The sequence below is a fragment of the Euleptes europaea genome, chromosome 3 (assembly GCF_029931775.1).
Source record: "Euleptes europaea isolate rEulEur1 chromosome 3, rEulEur1.hap1, whole genome shotgun sequence".
Lineage (NCBI taxonomy): Eukaryota > Metazoa > Chordata > Lepidosauria > Squamata > Sphaerodactylidae > Euleptes > Euleptes europaea.
In genome coordinates, this window is record NC_079314.1 from 45,738,749 (window position 1) to 45,756,753 (window position 18,005).

Genomic DNA, 18,005 nt, shown 5'->3' on the forward strand with positions numbered 1-18,005 from the left:
GATTTGATTCTGAAACATCAACATTCTTGAACTAAGCAAGCACGAATAGATCATGATGTGTTGTGTCCAGTTTGAGTGTTGTTACTGTGTAAAAGTAAATGACTGTATAAGAGCACACAGTAGCAGGAATGATTATAATGACAAGCAATTACTGTTTGGGTAAGAAATCCAGAACACAACTTTTAGTTAGAAATGTATAGCTCTGCAATTCAAGTTTTGAGCAACATGCATTGCAACACTACTACCAGGGACATAAACCACCAACCCATGATGCAGCCGGAAAAGCTCATTATGCGCCATTTCCTAGAACAAATGCCAGCATACCCACTGCACTGTGACCCATTGTGAACATGATTCACTTTGCGTTTATCTTAAGAATGCTAGACGAAAGTACCATTTCCTCTACACCAGTTTAGTTAAGAAGTAACTCCATTGTAACATAATAGAATAAGGTTACAAGTGGCAAACAGATTTTGAGTCTAATTGGCAGGGTACCATCCATATGGAAATGGGGCCACTCCCCCTCCAGGGCCTTTCACATATCTCTAAGTGGAACTGCAATAGCACAGAATTGTTGTAAGGTGAGAACTAATCTTAAGGGGAAGGTAATAACAGTTTTTTGAAAGATAAGCATTAGCATTTCCTGTTCATTAGTTTTGATCCTATTTTGTTCACATCTATTTCCTCCGCTAAGTTTTGGGTGTTTTCTGTAGCAGTGCCTTCTCTCTGGAACAGTTCTCCATAGGATGCCAGGAAAGCACCTAATTTAGAGATTTTTTAGGAAATGCTGTAAATTGTTATTTGGGAGAGCATCTAAAGTAGTCTAAATGTGTTTTTGTGTCTGTAAGTCAGGAGGCTGGAGGGGGCAGGGTGTGATGCCAGAACTGTTTACTATCTACTTGATTTTAATGTGTTTTTAGTTATATTGTTTGCCCAATTATATTTTGGTAAACCAGCATGAGCCTCTTGGATGGGGTGGGGTAGGGTTTAATACCAATATCCCAGAATCTTCTATTTAACCTTGATCCAGAGAAGAGCTTTTCACATGGATGCAGCTGTGATCCAAAGACAAGTTGGTGTGCAACAGCCATCAGTATTTCGACGTAGGTAAAGAACCATCGGTTCCTTTTTTTAAAAAAATTATTTATCAATTTATTAAAAGCTATAGATAAGAATATCTTTAATTTATTCTTCTTCCTGAAGGCCTTTGAATGTTTTGATTGGCAGTTGTTTTATAGCTTTCTTTAGGCAATTTGGATGTAGGTTTTATTAGCTGGGTTTTATGGTTGGACTATTCACTGCTTTGGGTGCCTCAAGAGCCAGTTTAGTGTAGTGTATCCGACTACAATTGGGAAGATCTGGGTTCAAATCAACACCCTGCCAAGAAGCTTACTTGATGTTCTTGGACCAGTCCATCTCTCTCAGCCTCACTTACCTTTTAAGGTTGTAATGAACTAAGGAAGAGGACCCCGTGCACTGCCCTAAGTGATGATTTTTTTAAAAATGCAATCCAATCCATTTTGTTGCCATGTGCAAAATGGCCTTGGATCCTAAGGTTCTGTCGGTACAACAGCACTTCTTCCTACAGAATGACATTTCTGTTTGCTATTTGTGCCAATTCCCCCTCCTGCTGCAGACTCCCACTTTGCCCCCCGCCCACTTTTTCTGGGGACCCACTGATCCCAGGAACATAATTTGGTGACCACAGAAGGCTGCAATGGGAGGGGAAGGCAGGGAAGTTGTCTTCCTCAAGTGTGACTGCTCTGATGCTGAAATTTAGGATCCAACCCAAAGGCACTTCTGACATAAAAAGTAGATGAATTATCTTAATCCTGTTTAAGACATGAAAAGTATGAACCGCAAAGCCTCATATTATAAGTGTGCAACTCTGCTTTTATTAACTCAGAAATACATTTTATGACTAAAAAGTAATAACCACAACAAAACACAGGGGTAAGAATATGATAATCAGACTCTATTGTGGTGTAGTGTAGGAATTGAAACTAACCTACCTCTCAGGGTTGTTGTGAGTACAAAATTGAGAGGAGAATGAGATAACCTGCTTTGGGTCCCCCACTGGAGAGAAAGGCAGGTTACAAATGAAGCAAATAAGACTCTGTGATACATTGTTCACCATTTCTAAAATTATACTTTGGAAGGGGGAAATGGTGTCTTCCTTGCTGGGAAACTCCCTTAGACCAAGGGTTTCCTGGAAAATGCACTGGTAACCTGCTGCCACCACTTAGTACCTCCTGCAAATATCTAAACTGACCTGCTGAGAAGGCACTCTTCCAGCACAGTACTAGAGCAATAATGAAGTGACAGCGTAGAAACCCTAGAAAATACCTTATAATCAACCCCGTAGTCGAGCTTGTGGGGAAGACATTGGAGGGAATATCCCAGAGAAACAAATTGTACTAAGCAAAGTGAAAAAATGTCTTTATAAAAAAAGGTTTATTATAAAAGAGGGGGGAAAGAGAAAGGGTGGTTGGATTAAAAAAAGAGTTGGGAAAAGGGTGAAACTAAAATATGGAGAAATCACACAGCAACAACAGCACAGAAATGTTCAAATGAAAAAACAATACATTACCTAAGCTGTAGCAGGTTCCTCAAAGAACCTGCTGAGTTCCTTGTAGTAATAAGAGGTTAAAGGGGTCATTAATTCCTACCCAACCTCCCGTGGACTCCGTTTCCACTGAGGACTGAAAACTGAAGACAAGTGAAAATCTCAAATGTCCAGATATTTATGGTAAATGGAATTTGACCTAAGCCAGCCTTAGGGTTATCAGGTCCCTCTTTGCCACTGGCAGGAGTTTTTTTGGGCGGAGCCTGAGGAATGCAGGGTTTGGGGAGGGGAGGGACTTCAATGCCATAGAGTCCAATTGCCAAAGCAGCCATTTTCTCCAGGTGAATTGATCTCTATCAGCTGGAGATCAGTTGGAATAGCAGGAGATCTCCAGCTAGTACCTGGAGGTTGGCAATCCTAGCCAGCCTCCTTTCAAACAGTGACAAACTGATTTCTCCAATCTCACACAAATCCCCATTTCTGATGTCAGATACTACTGTTACCAATCAGAGCCATATAAAATATAGTCCCACCTCCATCAAGCACTGGTAATGGCTCTGAACTTCCATGACAAACAGGTAGTCTGGTCCAAAGCATGTGTGGTATAGTGGTTAAGAGTGGTAGACAAGTATCTGAGAGACCCAGGTTCAAATCCCCACTCATGCCATGGAAACTCACTGGGTGACCTTGGGCCAGTTACAATCTGTCTGCCTAACCTACCTCACAGGTTTGTTGTGTGGATAAAATGGAGGAGAGGAGAATGATATAAGACATTCAGGACCCCCACTGGGGATAAAGGTGGGGTACAAATGAATTAAATAAATTAATAAATTGTGGACAGTTCAGCAAAGGATTTTTAAATGCACTGAGATAGTTTAGCAAACCAACAAAAAGCAGGACTGTTTTCACAGACAAGCAATTATTTAGGCCCCTTTCAGATTACCATTCTAAACCAGATGTTATCTATTGTTGGCCCATTCTAAGGCCCCTTTGAAACTGCCCTTATAATCCATTTCAGCAGCCAGTTGCTAACAATTTTTTGCGTCATTTTAGACACAACTGTTCTAGCTCCTAGCTTCCTTTTCAGACAAAGACTCTTGTGTACTGTTGGCAACCTGGGGCTCAGCCATTTTGTATGAAAACTGCTTTCTCCCATTTTCAGTTCTTTCTTGTACTTTTGAATCTATGCAGTGTGCTGTCTAAAATGTCTGGAGTACTTCTGAAAGGACCGCTTTTTCTCCACCTTTTTACACGGTGCGTTCTTTCCCCCCTTTTTAAAACGTTCTGAGATTCGCGCTATAGCATTATAGTACCATAGCAATCCAATACAGCCAAATGCTGTATTGGTAACTGATATAGTGCTGAATTGTTGTATCATCAGTACTGGGATGCATTGGATTGCTACGGCTTTGGCTGGGGATTCCAGGCAGAATAGAGATTTAAATAAATTAATTAATAGCGCTATAGTGCAAATCTCAGAATGTTCAAAAAAATAAAAGGGCGAAAAAAAACGTGCCGTGGAAAAAGGTGGAGGGAAAGCGGTGCTGTTTGAAATGGCCAGAGTTCTTTAGAAACAGCTCATAGACAGATTGAAATGAGCTGCATGAAATGCCCGTCTCTGTATCACTTTACTCGGAAAAGGGCCAACAACATATGACATCCAGTATAGAATGATAATCTGAAAGGGGCCTAACTCTTTAGCGTGTAAGAAAACAATTCACTGCAGTTTCTTCTGTACTGTTAAATTTAGTTCAGGTTAAAATTTATCTTAACATTTTTTCTTTATGACTGAACTGGGCAATAAATCTTGGCACCAAAGGTGGAGATCTGCTTCCACCCTTCCTTAGGGAGAGTGTATCTATGGAAACCAAGGGAAGGAATGAAGATAACAGGAAAAACTCAGAAGACAAGCTCCCACTTCTAGATATTCATGGCCTACAACTTTTCCACTGTGTAAATATTAAGAGAGTGTTTCCATTTGGAGAACAGCATAATATTATAATATTCTGGAACAGTCACCATTTTGAGAAGAAACAGTGGGTCTGAGGGAAGGAGATTATATATTTGCCCCAGCAACTGAGGCATAATCTTTAGCTTGGAGAGGGAAATACAAGAACATGGATGAAAAGAAACGACTGGTATCTGATCTAGACAAAGATGGTATGGGAAAAGCTGCAAAGTAGAGTTTTTTTTTAAACTCTGAGAATTATTAATTTCCTGAAATATTTCTTTCCAAGTGAAAACTAAGCAGACTCCACGCTGCTGAAAGATACATAGTTAGGAATAAGTCATATCTTGTGAAGAGGCACCCCACTAAAATGTTAATGTGTGAAACGGACCTCTTGCTGCCACCCAGAACATGCTTATTTGGAAATACATTCAGTTGAAATCCAACAATATTTACTTTTAATTGAGTATTGATTGGTTCTGTGGTCCCCAACATCAAGTTTACCCTTCCAAAGTGGCAGCATGTGAGCTTTCAACACTCACTCTTCACTAATGCTTTCCTTTCTTTCGTGAGTTTCCTAAGTAGGACTCCAAGCTTTATAGCCCCCTTAAATTTGAATCTGTGGCCTTAAGCCATCAGAGCTTGAGAACAGCAGACAGGGCTCCTCTCTGGTATTAGAAGAAGATGGTCCCCATGGTGGCTGAGGAGGTGACACCAGCTGTGGTGATTGGTAATACAGCTTGGCATTCTTATTAAGCAGTGCACTTTTCAGAGCCAGTGTGGTGGTCTGGGATCTGGGTGACTCAGGGTTGAGTCCCCACACTGCCATGGAAGCTTTCTGGGTGATCATGGGTCAGTCATTTACTCTCATCTTAACCTACCTTACAGGGTTGCTGTTGTGAGAAGGACAAGGAGGGGAGGATAACACTGTTGTAAGCTGCTTTTGTCCTCATGGGGGAGAAAAGCGGAGTGCAAATATCTTAATTAATTAAGTGAAGAGCCATAGTACCTACACACTGTAATAATGATGTCTGTATCCCACAAAAAGCAAAGTTGCTTCAAACAATACTAGTTCCCAACATCAGTTGCTACACACCAAACATAAATAGTGGAAATACAGTCAAACCTCAAAGAACTATGGGATGTTCAGCTTGTCAAATGCCAGTAGCCCACCTCTCTAAAGGTTCCTGTAAAGAAAGGGACTCAATACAATTCAAATTATTTTATCCCCCACCCCACTTTTCTCTCTGCCAAAGGAGCACTCTGAGCATCATCTGATGGAAACCATCTAGTTTGATGAGTTTTAAACTTTCTTCCCTCTCAAAACCCTTCCCAAATCCATTTGCCTGCTGAGAAACCTCTGTATTTTGCAGAAGATTATGGGCAATGTTTTAGAGCGTACACTCAGCTCACATGGGGTGCTGGCAAGGCCTCTTGAGCCTCACGTGGACCAAGCGCTTACCCTAGAACATACCTAACAGTGACCTTTGACTGCATGTGGCAAGCCCAGCAGCAGGGAGCAACCTGTCTTTCAGGCAAGCTTGTCCACCATTCCTGACCTTCTCAATGAGGAACCTCTAATAAACTGCCAAGGAACCCCACAGTTCCTTAAAATCCAGTTTTCAAAGCACTGAGTCAAATACATTCTCTTTGCAGCTTGTGGCAACTTTATTATTTGCTAAAACATCCCAAAACAAGGCTTCAAAGCACCAAGCATAGGAGTTTTCAGTTTTTGTTTTCAAGTAAAAAGCATACTGAAGTGCACTTAGATTTTTTTAAAAATCACATAATTTGAGAATGTGCATCTCTTTCTGTTTTGTTTCTGCCAGACCAGTGCTGAAAACCACATTTAATAATGTTTTGCCTTGTTCCAGAGCTACCTTCCCTCAGCTATTAATATCACTGCAGCTTGTTGTGATGCAATGAACTCCCGCCCTTTTCTGAGAACAGTGCAGGCAGGCAGTCTGTTAATTCAGCAGCAGCATCCAGCCACCCAGTATAAATGTTGTTGAAGCTTTGCATGCTTCCTCACTGGGCTAGCTGCTCCGAAAAGATGAAGTTTGTTTTCTTGATCTTGCTTCAGGCAGCTGTGCTGCTTTTTACAAACGCCTCTGGCTTGACAGACAATGGAACCAAGAGCGTCCAGGAAGAAAAAGCGGCTGATGCTTGCCCCATTAAGCTCAAAGCCAGTGAGAAATGTGATGAAGGAGCAGAGGAATGCCCATACCAGATAACCTTGCCACCAATGACCATCCAGCTACCTAGGCAATTTCAACTGATTGAGCAAACTCTGAAAGAAGTGGAGAGCCTTAAGGAAGCGGTAAACAACTTGAAGAAGACCTGCCAAGACTGTAAGCTGCAGGCTGATGACAACCAAGAAGCAGACAGCAATGAGTTCCTGCCACCTGAAACAGACACCCCAGTGGACAACAGCAAGCTACAAGATAACAGAGTGCAAGAACTGCAGAACAAGGTCTCCAGGCTGTCGGCTAGCCTGAAGGATGCAAAGACTGAGATCCACTCATTACAAGGTCGGCTGGAGCAAATGAACCTCGTCAACATGGACAATGTGGAAAACTACATTGACAGCAAAGTAGCCAACCTGACATTTGTTGTGAACAGCCTGGATCACAAATGTTCTTCAAACTGCCCGGCTGAACAAGCAAACGCAGGTAAGTCAGCTTTGCACGCTTTACAAGGGCTTCGTGTTCGCGCTATGTTGAATGTACTGCTTTAAACATATTACAAACAAAAGGAAGGTCATATTCTGGGAGCTGTTCTATCAACATTCTTTAGAACTAGGGAATCTTGAGCTATGGGAAGGTCATATTAGTAAAATAGGTCAGATTAGTAAAATAGGAGGAACTGAAACAGTCTAGCACAATAAGCTTCTTTTGGAGCAAGGACACTTTTTTGCTTAGCTGAGGTCGATGCTAACATGTTGAATAAGAAATTGGCACAACTAAACTTTTAGATGCAGTCTTCCTTTTAGCGTTAAAATTATTTGAACTCCTCCCCCCCAAAACACATTCTCTACCTTTGTAGAACCTGAAAAACAGAGAGTGCAGCAGATTAAGGAGGCAAAACGTATTACACGTTTTATAGAGCACAATAACAAAAGGAACTTAAGCTGGGCTCGTTCATTTTACATTCTGTATTTTGAAGTTTAAAGGCGCTAAGTGGAACGTGTTGTGTCCTATGAAAGTTATCAACTGAGCCGAGCACGCCAATCAAGAAGCAGGACACAAATACAAAAAAATTTTTAGAACAAAACTCTAAGAAGCTATTTTAAATTCCCATTTATTGACAACCTTCATATCCTGCACTCTTAGCATCATTGGTCCCTGAGCTGTCTCTAGCAACTTAAAACCAAAACCCTTTTGCCCCAGTGAAGCAAAAAGGAGCCATGTATGAAAGCAGCCATCTACATGTACTGTGGATGCAGAAGCACATCACCTGTACTGCAACACTCATGTGGGTACAGTGAATTGGCTGAATACTGTTTGTTACCCATTGTTTTGTACAATCAGCTTCCCAAGCCAAGAACTGGACTGGCAGTGCCATCCTAGGCAGAGTTCCACCATTCTTAAGCCCAGAGACTTCAATGGACTGACTCAGAAGGGTATAACTTTGCTTAGCCCTGCGCTGTGAGTCTAGCACCTGTTAGGATTTGGCTCCACCAAAGTACCGGAAATGCAGTCTCTCCAAAGGAACATTTTGGTTTTACATGTGCAGTCTCAATGAAGATTCCACTCATGTATGGACTGGACTTTGGGCACTGATGCCTGCAGTCATCATGACATCTGTATAAAACTATAATGTCAGTTCAGAAACAAAGCATGTAAGAAATACGATTCTAGTGCAGGGATAAGAAAGGTATTCTAACAGCGCATTCCTGAGAGGAATGTAGGAGGCAACCCAGCAGCGTTGCCTCCTAAGGAGGCTTCGGCACTGCCAAAACCTCTACCCGGCACAAAAAAACCATGCAACCCTCATAGGGTTGCACGGGAGATATGCCAGCAAAAACCTGGCGTATCTCAACAACAACAAAAGGGGCCTTCCTGAGCCGAAACGGCTCAGGAGGCTAATGTCGGCCCCGCCCCCCAGCTGGCGCCATTATGCCCCGGCAACGCCTCCTGGGGCGCCAGAACACCTCCCGGCTCGCCGCCGTGGCCTGTGCCTGTCTGGAGGCCGGTGGGAGGCTGTGGCGGCGTCCAGGCCCAGAGCTGCTGCAGCAGAGGCCAGGGACTGGCGGCCAGGCCTGCACGCTGGCGCTGGGGCCACTCACACCGGCGTGCACTTTCCGGGCGCCGGCGGTGTGGGACCCTGTGCTGGCGAAGGCGTTTGTCGGCCTCCTAAGGGATTTCGACGCGGACGCCGGCAAGGCTCAGGAATGGGCTGTAAGAGATAGCTAGATTTCCTCCACCCAGTTGCTTTGGAACTAGATATCTGAGCAATGTTTCATTTATGCTTTGTCACTGCTATGCACCTTTGCTTCAAATCACCAACTTCACAGCATAATCATCGCCTGTCCCAATTTTATATTGAGTTTTGAAGTTCACAAGAAACTCAGAAAACCAAACAGAAACATTATTTTGATCTGCCCTTGAAAACGTTAATGAAGAACGTGTCATATTATATGCATTTGAGAATAGAGAAAAAGGTGTAGACTTACCAGTGGATTACATAAATTATGTTTTACAGCTGCACATGCCTGAACCTCTGCAGTACTAATGCATCCCAAATGGATGGCATGTGATATACTAACAGTGGAATCTTGGCAACATGTCATATATAAACAATGTAAAATGAAAGATTACTTTGGATATTATTTCTTTCAAACCATGTAACTTTAAGGGCTGCATTTAAAACAAATCTATTTCATCACCATACCCCCTCCCCCATGGATAAGTGATGGCTTTTGCCAGAGAAAAATTATAAATGGCATTGATTTTGTGTTTGAGCCTAATTATAAAATTTTCCAAAGATCATTTGAAACAACTACAAGATTATTTAGTTGAATCAGATGACAAGAAAGACCAATTCTCAAATATGCGGGACCTGTCTAATTATCACAATACGGGGAAATTGTCTCGATCACCTAATAACAAATTAACCGACAACAAAATTGCTAAGAAACAGAAAACGTATTATGAAGACTAGTAAACTTTCTTAGAAGAAAACTGGAAAAACGGCAAAGTGCTGGCACAGCTTCCTAATAATAACTATTATCCTAATGACCATTTCATATAAATAAGGCTACTCCAAATGAACCACACAGATATTCCTCAACTAAATTAGCATAGTGCACTAGATTCAAAAGGAGTCTATGCTGTTGGCAGTGTTCCTGTTTGGGTGTCACGTGAACACCTCAAAACACTTTGGAATAAGCTGGCCTTTCCAAAAGTTATCCTGGAATAACAGATGAGCCCATTCGGAGAGTTCTACTACACATTTCACTAGTTCCAATCAGCGTCCTATTAATACAAAGGGTTGCAAAGCAAATGCTGTGTGCCATGCGAAGAGCACTTTGAGGTGTAGCTAATGCAATCTGGGTGCTGTGGATCTGCGTCAGAAAACAAGATGGATTGCTAGGGAGAGGGCCTCAGTGTTTCCCAACAGATCACACACATTTACAGAATGTGCTATGGTCCACTTGGCAGACTGTTGCCACCCACACAAGGCAGACCTGGATCATGGATGTTAAAATTCACCACATTATCGCCATATCAGTGATACTTAATTATTATTCTTAAAAATAAGACATGTAAAGTCATTGAGGTGTAGTGGTTATAGCAGGGGTGCCCAATTTTTTTGAGCTTGCAGGCCCCTTTGGAATTTTGAGAGGAGGTGGTGAGCGCCACCCCCAAATGGCTGCCAAAGGAAGCAGAGCCATACCCACAAATGGCTTTGGCAGGATGTGGGGCCACCCCAAAATAGCTACCAATCTCCTCATTTTGCAAAATAATCACAGAAGGGGAATAAAAAAGAAGTCAAAGAAAGCCTGAGAGGAGAAAGGAGGGAGGGAGGGAAATAAAAAGAAGGAAAGCCTGAAGGGAGAATGGAACTACAAGCTTGGGTGTCCACCAGTACTCCTGATTTCCCAGCCCTGGAAACCTCTTTCATTTGAACATGGGCAGCCAATAACAAGTCCTGCCCTATAATGGCTGTGCCCACTTTCTGAAAAGCTTGGAGGGCACCATATTGGGGAACCCTAGATTAGAGTGTTGGACTAGGATCCAGGAGACCCAGGTTTGAATTCCTGCTGTGCCATGGAAGCTTGCTGCTCTGACCTTGAGTTAGTTACTTTCTCTGAGCCTAACCTACCTCACAGGGTTGTTGTGAGAAAAAATTGGAGGAGAGGAAAACAATGTAAGCTGCTTTGAGTCCCCATTAGGAGAAAGGCAGTGTATAAATGAAGTAAGTAAATAAATAAGGATTGTTAAAAGTTTCCTGTTTCTACTCCCTGATCATAGAAACATAGCGCTGGAAGGTACCTCAAGGATCATCTAGTCCAACCCCCTGCACAATGAAGGAAATTCAGAACTACTTCCCCCTATTCCCCCAGTGACCCTGTTCTATGCCCAGAGGAAGGCAAAAAGCCTTCAGGATCCCTGGCCAATCTGGCCTGGAGGAAAATTCCTTCCTGACTTACTTAGTGGTAGAACATTGCTCTGCATCCCCTGGGACCCTGGGACCACGTGTTTCCCCTAATTTCCCAAGAATTCTGGTGCTACCCAAAGATTAAGAAGAAATATAATTTATTATGAACATCACCATAACTCAAAGACAATTCACTTCTTCATTCTGTAAATATATGCGTTCAGATCTTGCTCAAAGCCACTGCTGATGAAAGGATTTCCATCAGTGGAATGCATCTTATCTCCCCCCACCCCTACTGCCATTCAAAATGCCCACAAATGCTGCTCCTGGGGGATGGCGGACCCCCAGGAACAGCATGAGGAGGAAGTCAGTCAGGAAGGCTAAAACAGGAGTGGGGAAATCAGCATCAATCACCCTCCTTGCTTGCGTGGAAACGATCGGTGGGTTCCAACGCACTGACCAAATGCTGCTATGACAGAATTTTATTCTACACAACAAGTGTTAAGAACATGCCGTGCATAATACTTGCATAATAGCTTGCATGCCCAGTACTCTTACCAGCTACAGAGATCAAAACGGGTTTATAATCTGCAGGAAACACCTGGAAGAAATATTTTCTGTACAAAATGAACTGCTGAGAGGAAGGAGCATTAAGTTCATGCTTAGTACATTGCCCAAATTCTTTTTCATTGTAAAACCTCAGTGGTCATTTAAAATCGTTTGGACAGGAAACCACTGACATTCTCTTAAACTGCATCACATCAAGTGTCATAGTGTCAAAGGTACACAATAATCTGCAAAGGATAGGAAAAATAGTGATGTTTTGCACTTCTACAAAACAATAGGCAACAATAGCCAATTTTAAGCCAATCTTGTATGAATTTTTGTTTGTACTTTGAAACATGCATGAGGTCATCCATTAGTGTTGAATGCAAAAGTTATCAAATGTTAATGGGAACCTGGAGACACCAGATGAAGCTGATAACTGATATATGTCGAACGTGATGAAAAAATTATGTGGACAGCTGTATTCCAACTGGACACAGTTGGAGCCACTTCAGTTATAAAGTTTGATGCAAAAATTTCAGTTATCTCAGGGACGTAATAATTAATTATATTATTTTTATAAACATTATTTTAAAAAGCTTTTATCCCTAAGGGTCCGAGTAGTATAGGACAATGGATCCAATATATTTTATTAAAGAGAACCACTAATGGAGATTTCTTGGTTTGGAATCAGACTAATGGTCCCACCCTTTGGTTTGGACAAGCTGGGAGCCACACCATGGATTAGTTGGGTTTATGAGCTCCATTCTCCCTTTCACCCATCTTTCCATTACATTAGTTACTTTAGCACAAACCACTGCTTGCCATTACATTCAAATGGGCACCTGCTGTCCAAATCATGACTGTGAACCAATTTCAAAATATGATGGGAAAGAGAAAGCAGCATCAGAAGAAGCAATGGGGGTGATGTTGGGAGGGGAAAGGGGGGAGGTTTGGAAAAGGAGCAAGTGGCAACAGGAGGGTGGGGGTAATCAGAAAGGATAGGAGAGCTAGCAAGAGGATTCCTAAACCAGGCCAACGCCCGTTCACCCAGCTTTCTCTTTGGGTTAATTTCTACTATGCAGATTTCTTGTTACCATGTTGAATAGCTCAGACTAGCCCGAGCTTGTCAGAGCTTAGAAGCCAAGCTAAGCTCAGTCGGTTGTGATTAGTACTTGGATGGGAGACCACCAAGGAATAACAGGTTTGCTATGGCGAGGAAGGCAATGGCAAACCGCCCCTGCTCATCTTTTGCCTTGAAAACCCCACGAGGGGTTACCATAAATAAGTTGCATCTTGATCACTCTTAATTATTATTATAGTTCTTTGCCAGTTTCACTGTGGGATGATGTCTTCAGCAACCCATACAGAAAGCCAACTTTGTTGCCATGCTTTGCAGCCCCCCAAAATTAGCTTTTTGGTGTTTTGCATGTAAAACAACCCCCTCCTCATGTTTCTGGGCAATTTGTTCATTTATCTTATATGCAACACATCAAAAAAAGAATTTTCTGGGGCTGCAAAGTATGGTAACATGAAAAGAGTTTACTGCTATGGATTTCAGATTACTTTCTTTTGTATTATGCTGCTATTTCTAAATAAATTGTAAAAAGTATGAATAAAAATACCTATACTTCTATCATGTCTTTTTTTCTTGTGCCCAGCTATACAGCTTCTACAAAGAGACTGCGCTGATTATTTTGCCTTGGGCAAAAGACACAATGGCATCTACAGAATTGTTCCTGATCCAAGAAATTACAGCTTCGAGGTGTACTGTGACATGGAATCTATGGGAGGTGGTTGGACAGTGATCCAGATTCGTCAGGATGGCAGCACAAACTTCAACAGAACATGGAATGAATACAAGAACGGTTTTGGGAACCTCAGCAGAGAGTTCTGGTTAGGGAACGACAAAATTCACCTTCTGACCAAAACCAAGGAAATGCAACTGAGGATTGAACTTCAGGATTTCAACGGAGTCAGAGAATACGCAAAGTATGAGCAGTTCTATGTGGCCAACGAATTTCTCAAATACCGCCTGAGCATCAGCAGTTACAGCGGCACAGCGGGGGATGCCCTGCACTTCAGCAAACATTACAACCATGACCAAAAGTTCTTCACCACCCCAGACAGAGACAATGACAGGTATTCATCTGGAAACTGTGGGGAATATTACAGCTCTGGCTGGTGGTTTGATGCCTGCTTGGCTGCCAACCTCAATGGCAAATATTATCACAAAAAATACAGAGGCGTTCGGAATGGGATTTTCTGGGGCACGTGGCCTGGCCTTTCAAATGATATTCCAAGTGGTTATAGACAGCCTTTTAAAAAGGTTAAAATGATGATCAGACCTAAAATATTTATGCCATAAATAACATTAGATTGTAAGAAACAAACTGAAAAAAGATATCTTTCTCATTATTGGCATGATTTCCAGTATTTGAGTGCAATACTGAGTTAAAAAAAATACTTTATTCAATTTTAAAACATTCCTGTCTACATACATGTGTTATAACTCTTCCAAAAGCACATTGCTGTGTTTTTCTTCTTAAATTTTGAATGTCCAGGCAACCATTTACAATTTCTGTAGCAAGAAAAAAAGTTCCATCTTGATCCATGATTTGGGTTTAAGGGCATTTTGTAATGGTGTATTTGTCATTACCTATACCAGCCACATGCCTGCAAGCAGGGCATACAGCTGAAAAACAAACAGGCAATTCCAAAGCCCCTGGCTTTTATTGCTCCCTCTATAGACCCCCCCAAATCTTCAAGTTACTGTTGACCTGCTCCAAAGCCAATGAGCCAAGAAGAAGAATGTGCTGTGGAGTCACAACCAACTCATGGTGACCCCATCAATGAGGTGTTCAGGCAAGAGATGAGAGGAGGTTTGCCATTGCCATCCTTTTCATAGCAACCCCAGTCCTGCTTGGTGGTCTCCCATCATGATAAGCCTGTATTATTGTATCAATTCCCAATGACAATAACACAGTAGGAGGTTGATAGTTCAAATCAGTTTGTTTATTAGGCCCAATATACACAATGGGTGAAAATTGCCCAAATGCGCAGGACAATTCACACAAACATCAAAGGAGTGCAAGCACGGATATAATCTTTGGTAATGGGAGGTACAAAAGACGAAATACATGGCGTCAATACATAGAACCAATAATAGATATTTAAGGATTTGAATACTGTATTAGAGATTCAGGGCGTTACATAGAAATGGTGATCTCATTCTCACTAATGAGCAGTGAAGACCCACATTCCCAGGTGCTTCTCTATTTGATCCTAAATTACTGCAGTTCTTCTTATCTTGGACCCTGGCAGCTGCCAAGGCTAACTAAGAGGGTTCCTAGCTGGTTCTTATCTCTGGAAAACCAGCTTATGCAAGCATACTAAGGCCATCTATGGATTCTTTAATTAGCTTCTAACTAAGGAGCAACAGTGGGCCTCTTATACTTGAGGCCTGTAACATATGCAAGTGCTTGGTGTAACTATACAAGCCACCTCTAATATGCTGAGTGTGGCATGTTTATGAGTGGAGATATACTTTATTGAGTACAAAGAATATATTTCAAATCAGAGAATACGTTTCCAATACATTTTTAGTGAATGAATACATTTCTTCAGTGAAAGAGTACATTTTCAATAACATATAATGATTTCAGGCATTTCAATCACACTAACTGTGCTTGACTCTGCTTAGCTTCCAAGTTCTGATGAGCTCGGTTTAAGCTGGACTATTCATGCTACTATAGTGAGGGAAAACTACTGTAAAAGCCTAAGTATTCCAGAACAAATGATCTGCCTTTGCCCGTCTATAACTAAAACACTTGCCATGTAAATAATGCAGGCTGCATAGTGCAGAAGGATGCATTGCTTCTACCGTCAACTATCAGGTTTCTTTAGCATGAACTGTAACAAAACAAAATTTCCCCCCAAAATCTATTAAAAGCAATTCTGCTATTCAGGTAGGATTTCTAATTAACTCACACTTTTTAGTCAACACTCATATTTTGGAACCTTAACAAAGAATGCCGTCTGCACATAACAGATGAAGAACTGAAACATAAACGTTTTATCCCGCTGTAGCCATAACGTAACACCACGGTTAATGCCAGCACAGTGTAGTCACAAGCCAATGTAATTCTAGCCACAAGGTTGACAACAGAAGAATAGCTGCAGAAGTAATTGACAGACACTCTCTCACCATCCCTGGTAGCTATGATGCCATATACTCATAGCTGTGCACTGGAGACATTCTGATGCCAATCAACGTGGTCTAAATGCCACAATGATGTTACCCTACCAGAGCATGCTTATGCACACACAAACATGCTGTAAAGAAGAGTACACAATGCCTCCCTTGTCAGTGACTTCCCCCCTTCCCATGCATGGCTCAGCGAGGATACAGGCAGAAACTAATATCTACAAGCACAACCGCCTTCAGGTATAGATTTGAATACCATGACAGGCCAAACACAATTGAACAACAGAACAACAGGAACAGGAGCTACCAGGCAGGAGGATTTGGGGAAACAGCAGGGGGGGGAGGGCAAGAAAGCCACACTTAATGCATGAAAATCATTCTGTCTGTGAAAACCCTCCGATGGGGCCAAGTCATGCAGTCAAAATAAGTTAATACACGCTGGGCTATTCTTTTCTGTATCTAAATTAGTTCCAAAGCTAAAATTTAGTTCAGATATTGAGATTTCCTCAATATCTGCAGTCTTACTCTATACTATGATGGGTCTACTGTGCAAAAGCTACTCAGGTCGTTTTTAAGTGGAAAAAGTTCCAAACAGACTTGTGGTATATTCCCAGAATTTTTAAATGCATATGTCAAACAATTCTCATCTAGGTGCAATTTGGCTGCTTTCTTAAAAGCTTTCAGAGCCCAAGGTCAAGTTTATGCACTTGGACTTTGGCCGGGGCCCAGAATCACTAAGACCACCCTTAAGTGACCTTTGAAGAAAGATGCATAGATGCTACATTCTTATATTGCAATCAACTGTATAACACCTTCATTAATTGTTTTTAATTGAGGCAAACAATTATTCAACTATTTTTAGAGTAAAGAGTAAGAGAGAAATATTCTCCATGTAAACACAGATATAAGATTAAACAGTATATTTAACTTTCCAAATACATTCAGGATGACCATTATCTATTTTGTCAATGACCAAAAACATAATAATGTATATGTACATATGTATTATTAAAGGGGCTCTAATGGATGGGACTGTGCACTAGTATCCTGTGTAATCTGACAATTTTTGTTCATTTAAAAAGTTTGCTTTATGTTGGAAGGGAAGCAAATTCTAATATTGAGAGGCTGTATAATTGTTGCTTGGAAATGTCTTGTGTTTTGATGGCACAGAATGTTTATTAGACCACCATTCATTATTTTTGTACAAAATTTTCAAGTATTACTGAATATAAAAATGTAACATGATGTGCACTAACACATTTCCTCGAAAGTTAATGGAAAAGAAAAAGCAGCTGTTATTTGGGGGTGGTATTACATTGTCACACTAGAGAGAGTCCTAAGTTCAAACTTGGGATCTATTATGCCGGTTGTCCTTCCTGGCGTTCCTACTGTGCTCCCCTCCCAGGCCTTCTCACCTGTGCCACCTCTTAGAACTCAGTCCCCAGAGCCACCTTTGCGTGACTCACCTTCTATGGGTGACCTCTGTCACCTTCAGTGACTAGTGCAGTCTTCTCTTGCCCTTCCCAAGGCTTTTCCTGCTGTAGCTGCCTCCAGTCCCGCAGCCTGCAGCTGAGAGCTGCTTTGCTGATCCCAGCTATTTCTCCGATCTCCCAGCCTTGTGCAGGCTCCCCAGCATCTGCTGCTATTGGCTCCGCCCCCATCTCCTCACTGCCTCTTTTAAATGTGCAGATCGCCCATAGTTCTGCCCCTCCGCTGCCCTCTCTTTACTCTTGACAGCCCAGCCAACTTGTCTTCCAGTCGGACTGTTGGAAGTTTCCTGACACTGCTCAGGCCTAAAGGGCCTGCTCTGATGGCCACACTATAGTTACCAGGGGTACTGTATTCTTAGTGGGGGCCAGACATCTCCCCCCCCACAACTCCCATTGCCTATCCAAAGATTGGTGGGAGGAAAAAAAATCACAGTTGGCATGACAGTATTATATCACTCCTAGAAAAAGTCAGAAGTGATGTCACACTGCTTTAGAAAATGCTGGAAACCCTACCGTTTTACCATAGTGTTCAGAGATTCCTAGAGTGGCATAATGTCACTTCCTGGTTTTTCCTGTGATGTAACGCCATTGGGCCAACAGCACACACACCCAGACTCCCTCCAGTTGCCAGCTTCTGGCTGACAA

At 42.0% G+C, this 18,005-nt stretch overlaps 2 protein-coding genes across 2 annotated transcripts in view; one reads left to right on the top strand and one right to left on the bottom strand.

Annotated features, from left to right (window-relative positions):
- The window catches only part of CCDC146 (coiled-coil domain containing 146), a 68,074-nt gene that overhangs the window by 35,954 nt on the left and 14,115 nt on the right, over nt 1-18,005 (bottom strand). The window lies entirely within an intron of this gene.
- FGL2 (fibrinogen like 2) lies at nt 6,517-14,031 on the top strand. The gene is made up of 2 exons (XM_056846227.1): nt 6,517-7,186; nt 13,325-14,031. The coding sequence occupies exons 1-2, from the start codon at nt 6,517-6,519 to the stop codon at nt 14,029-14,031; spliced, it is 1,377 nt and encodes a 458-aa protein (XP_056702205.1).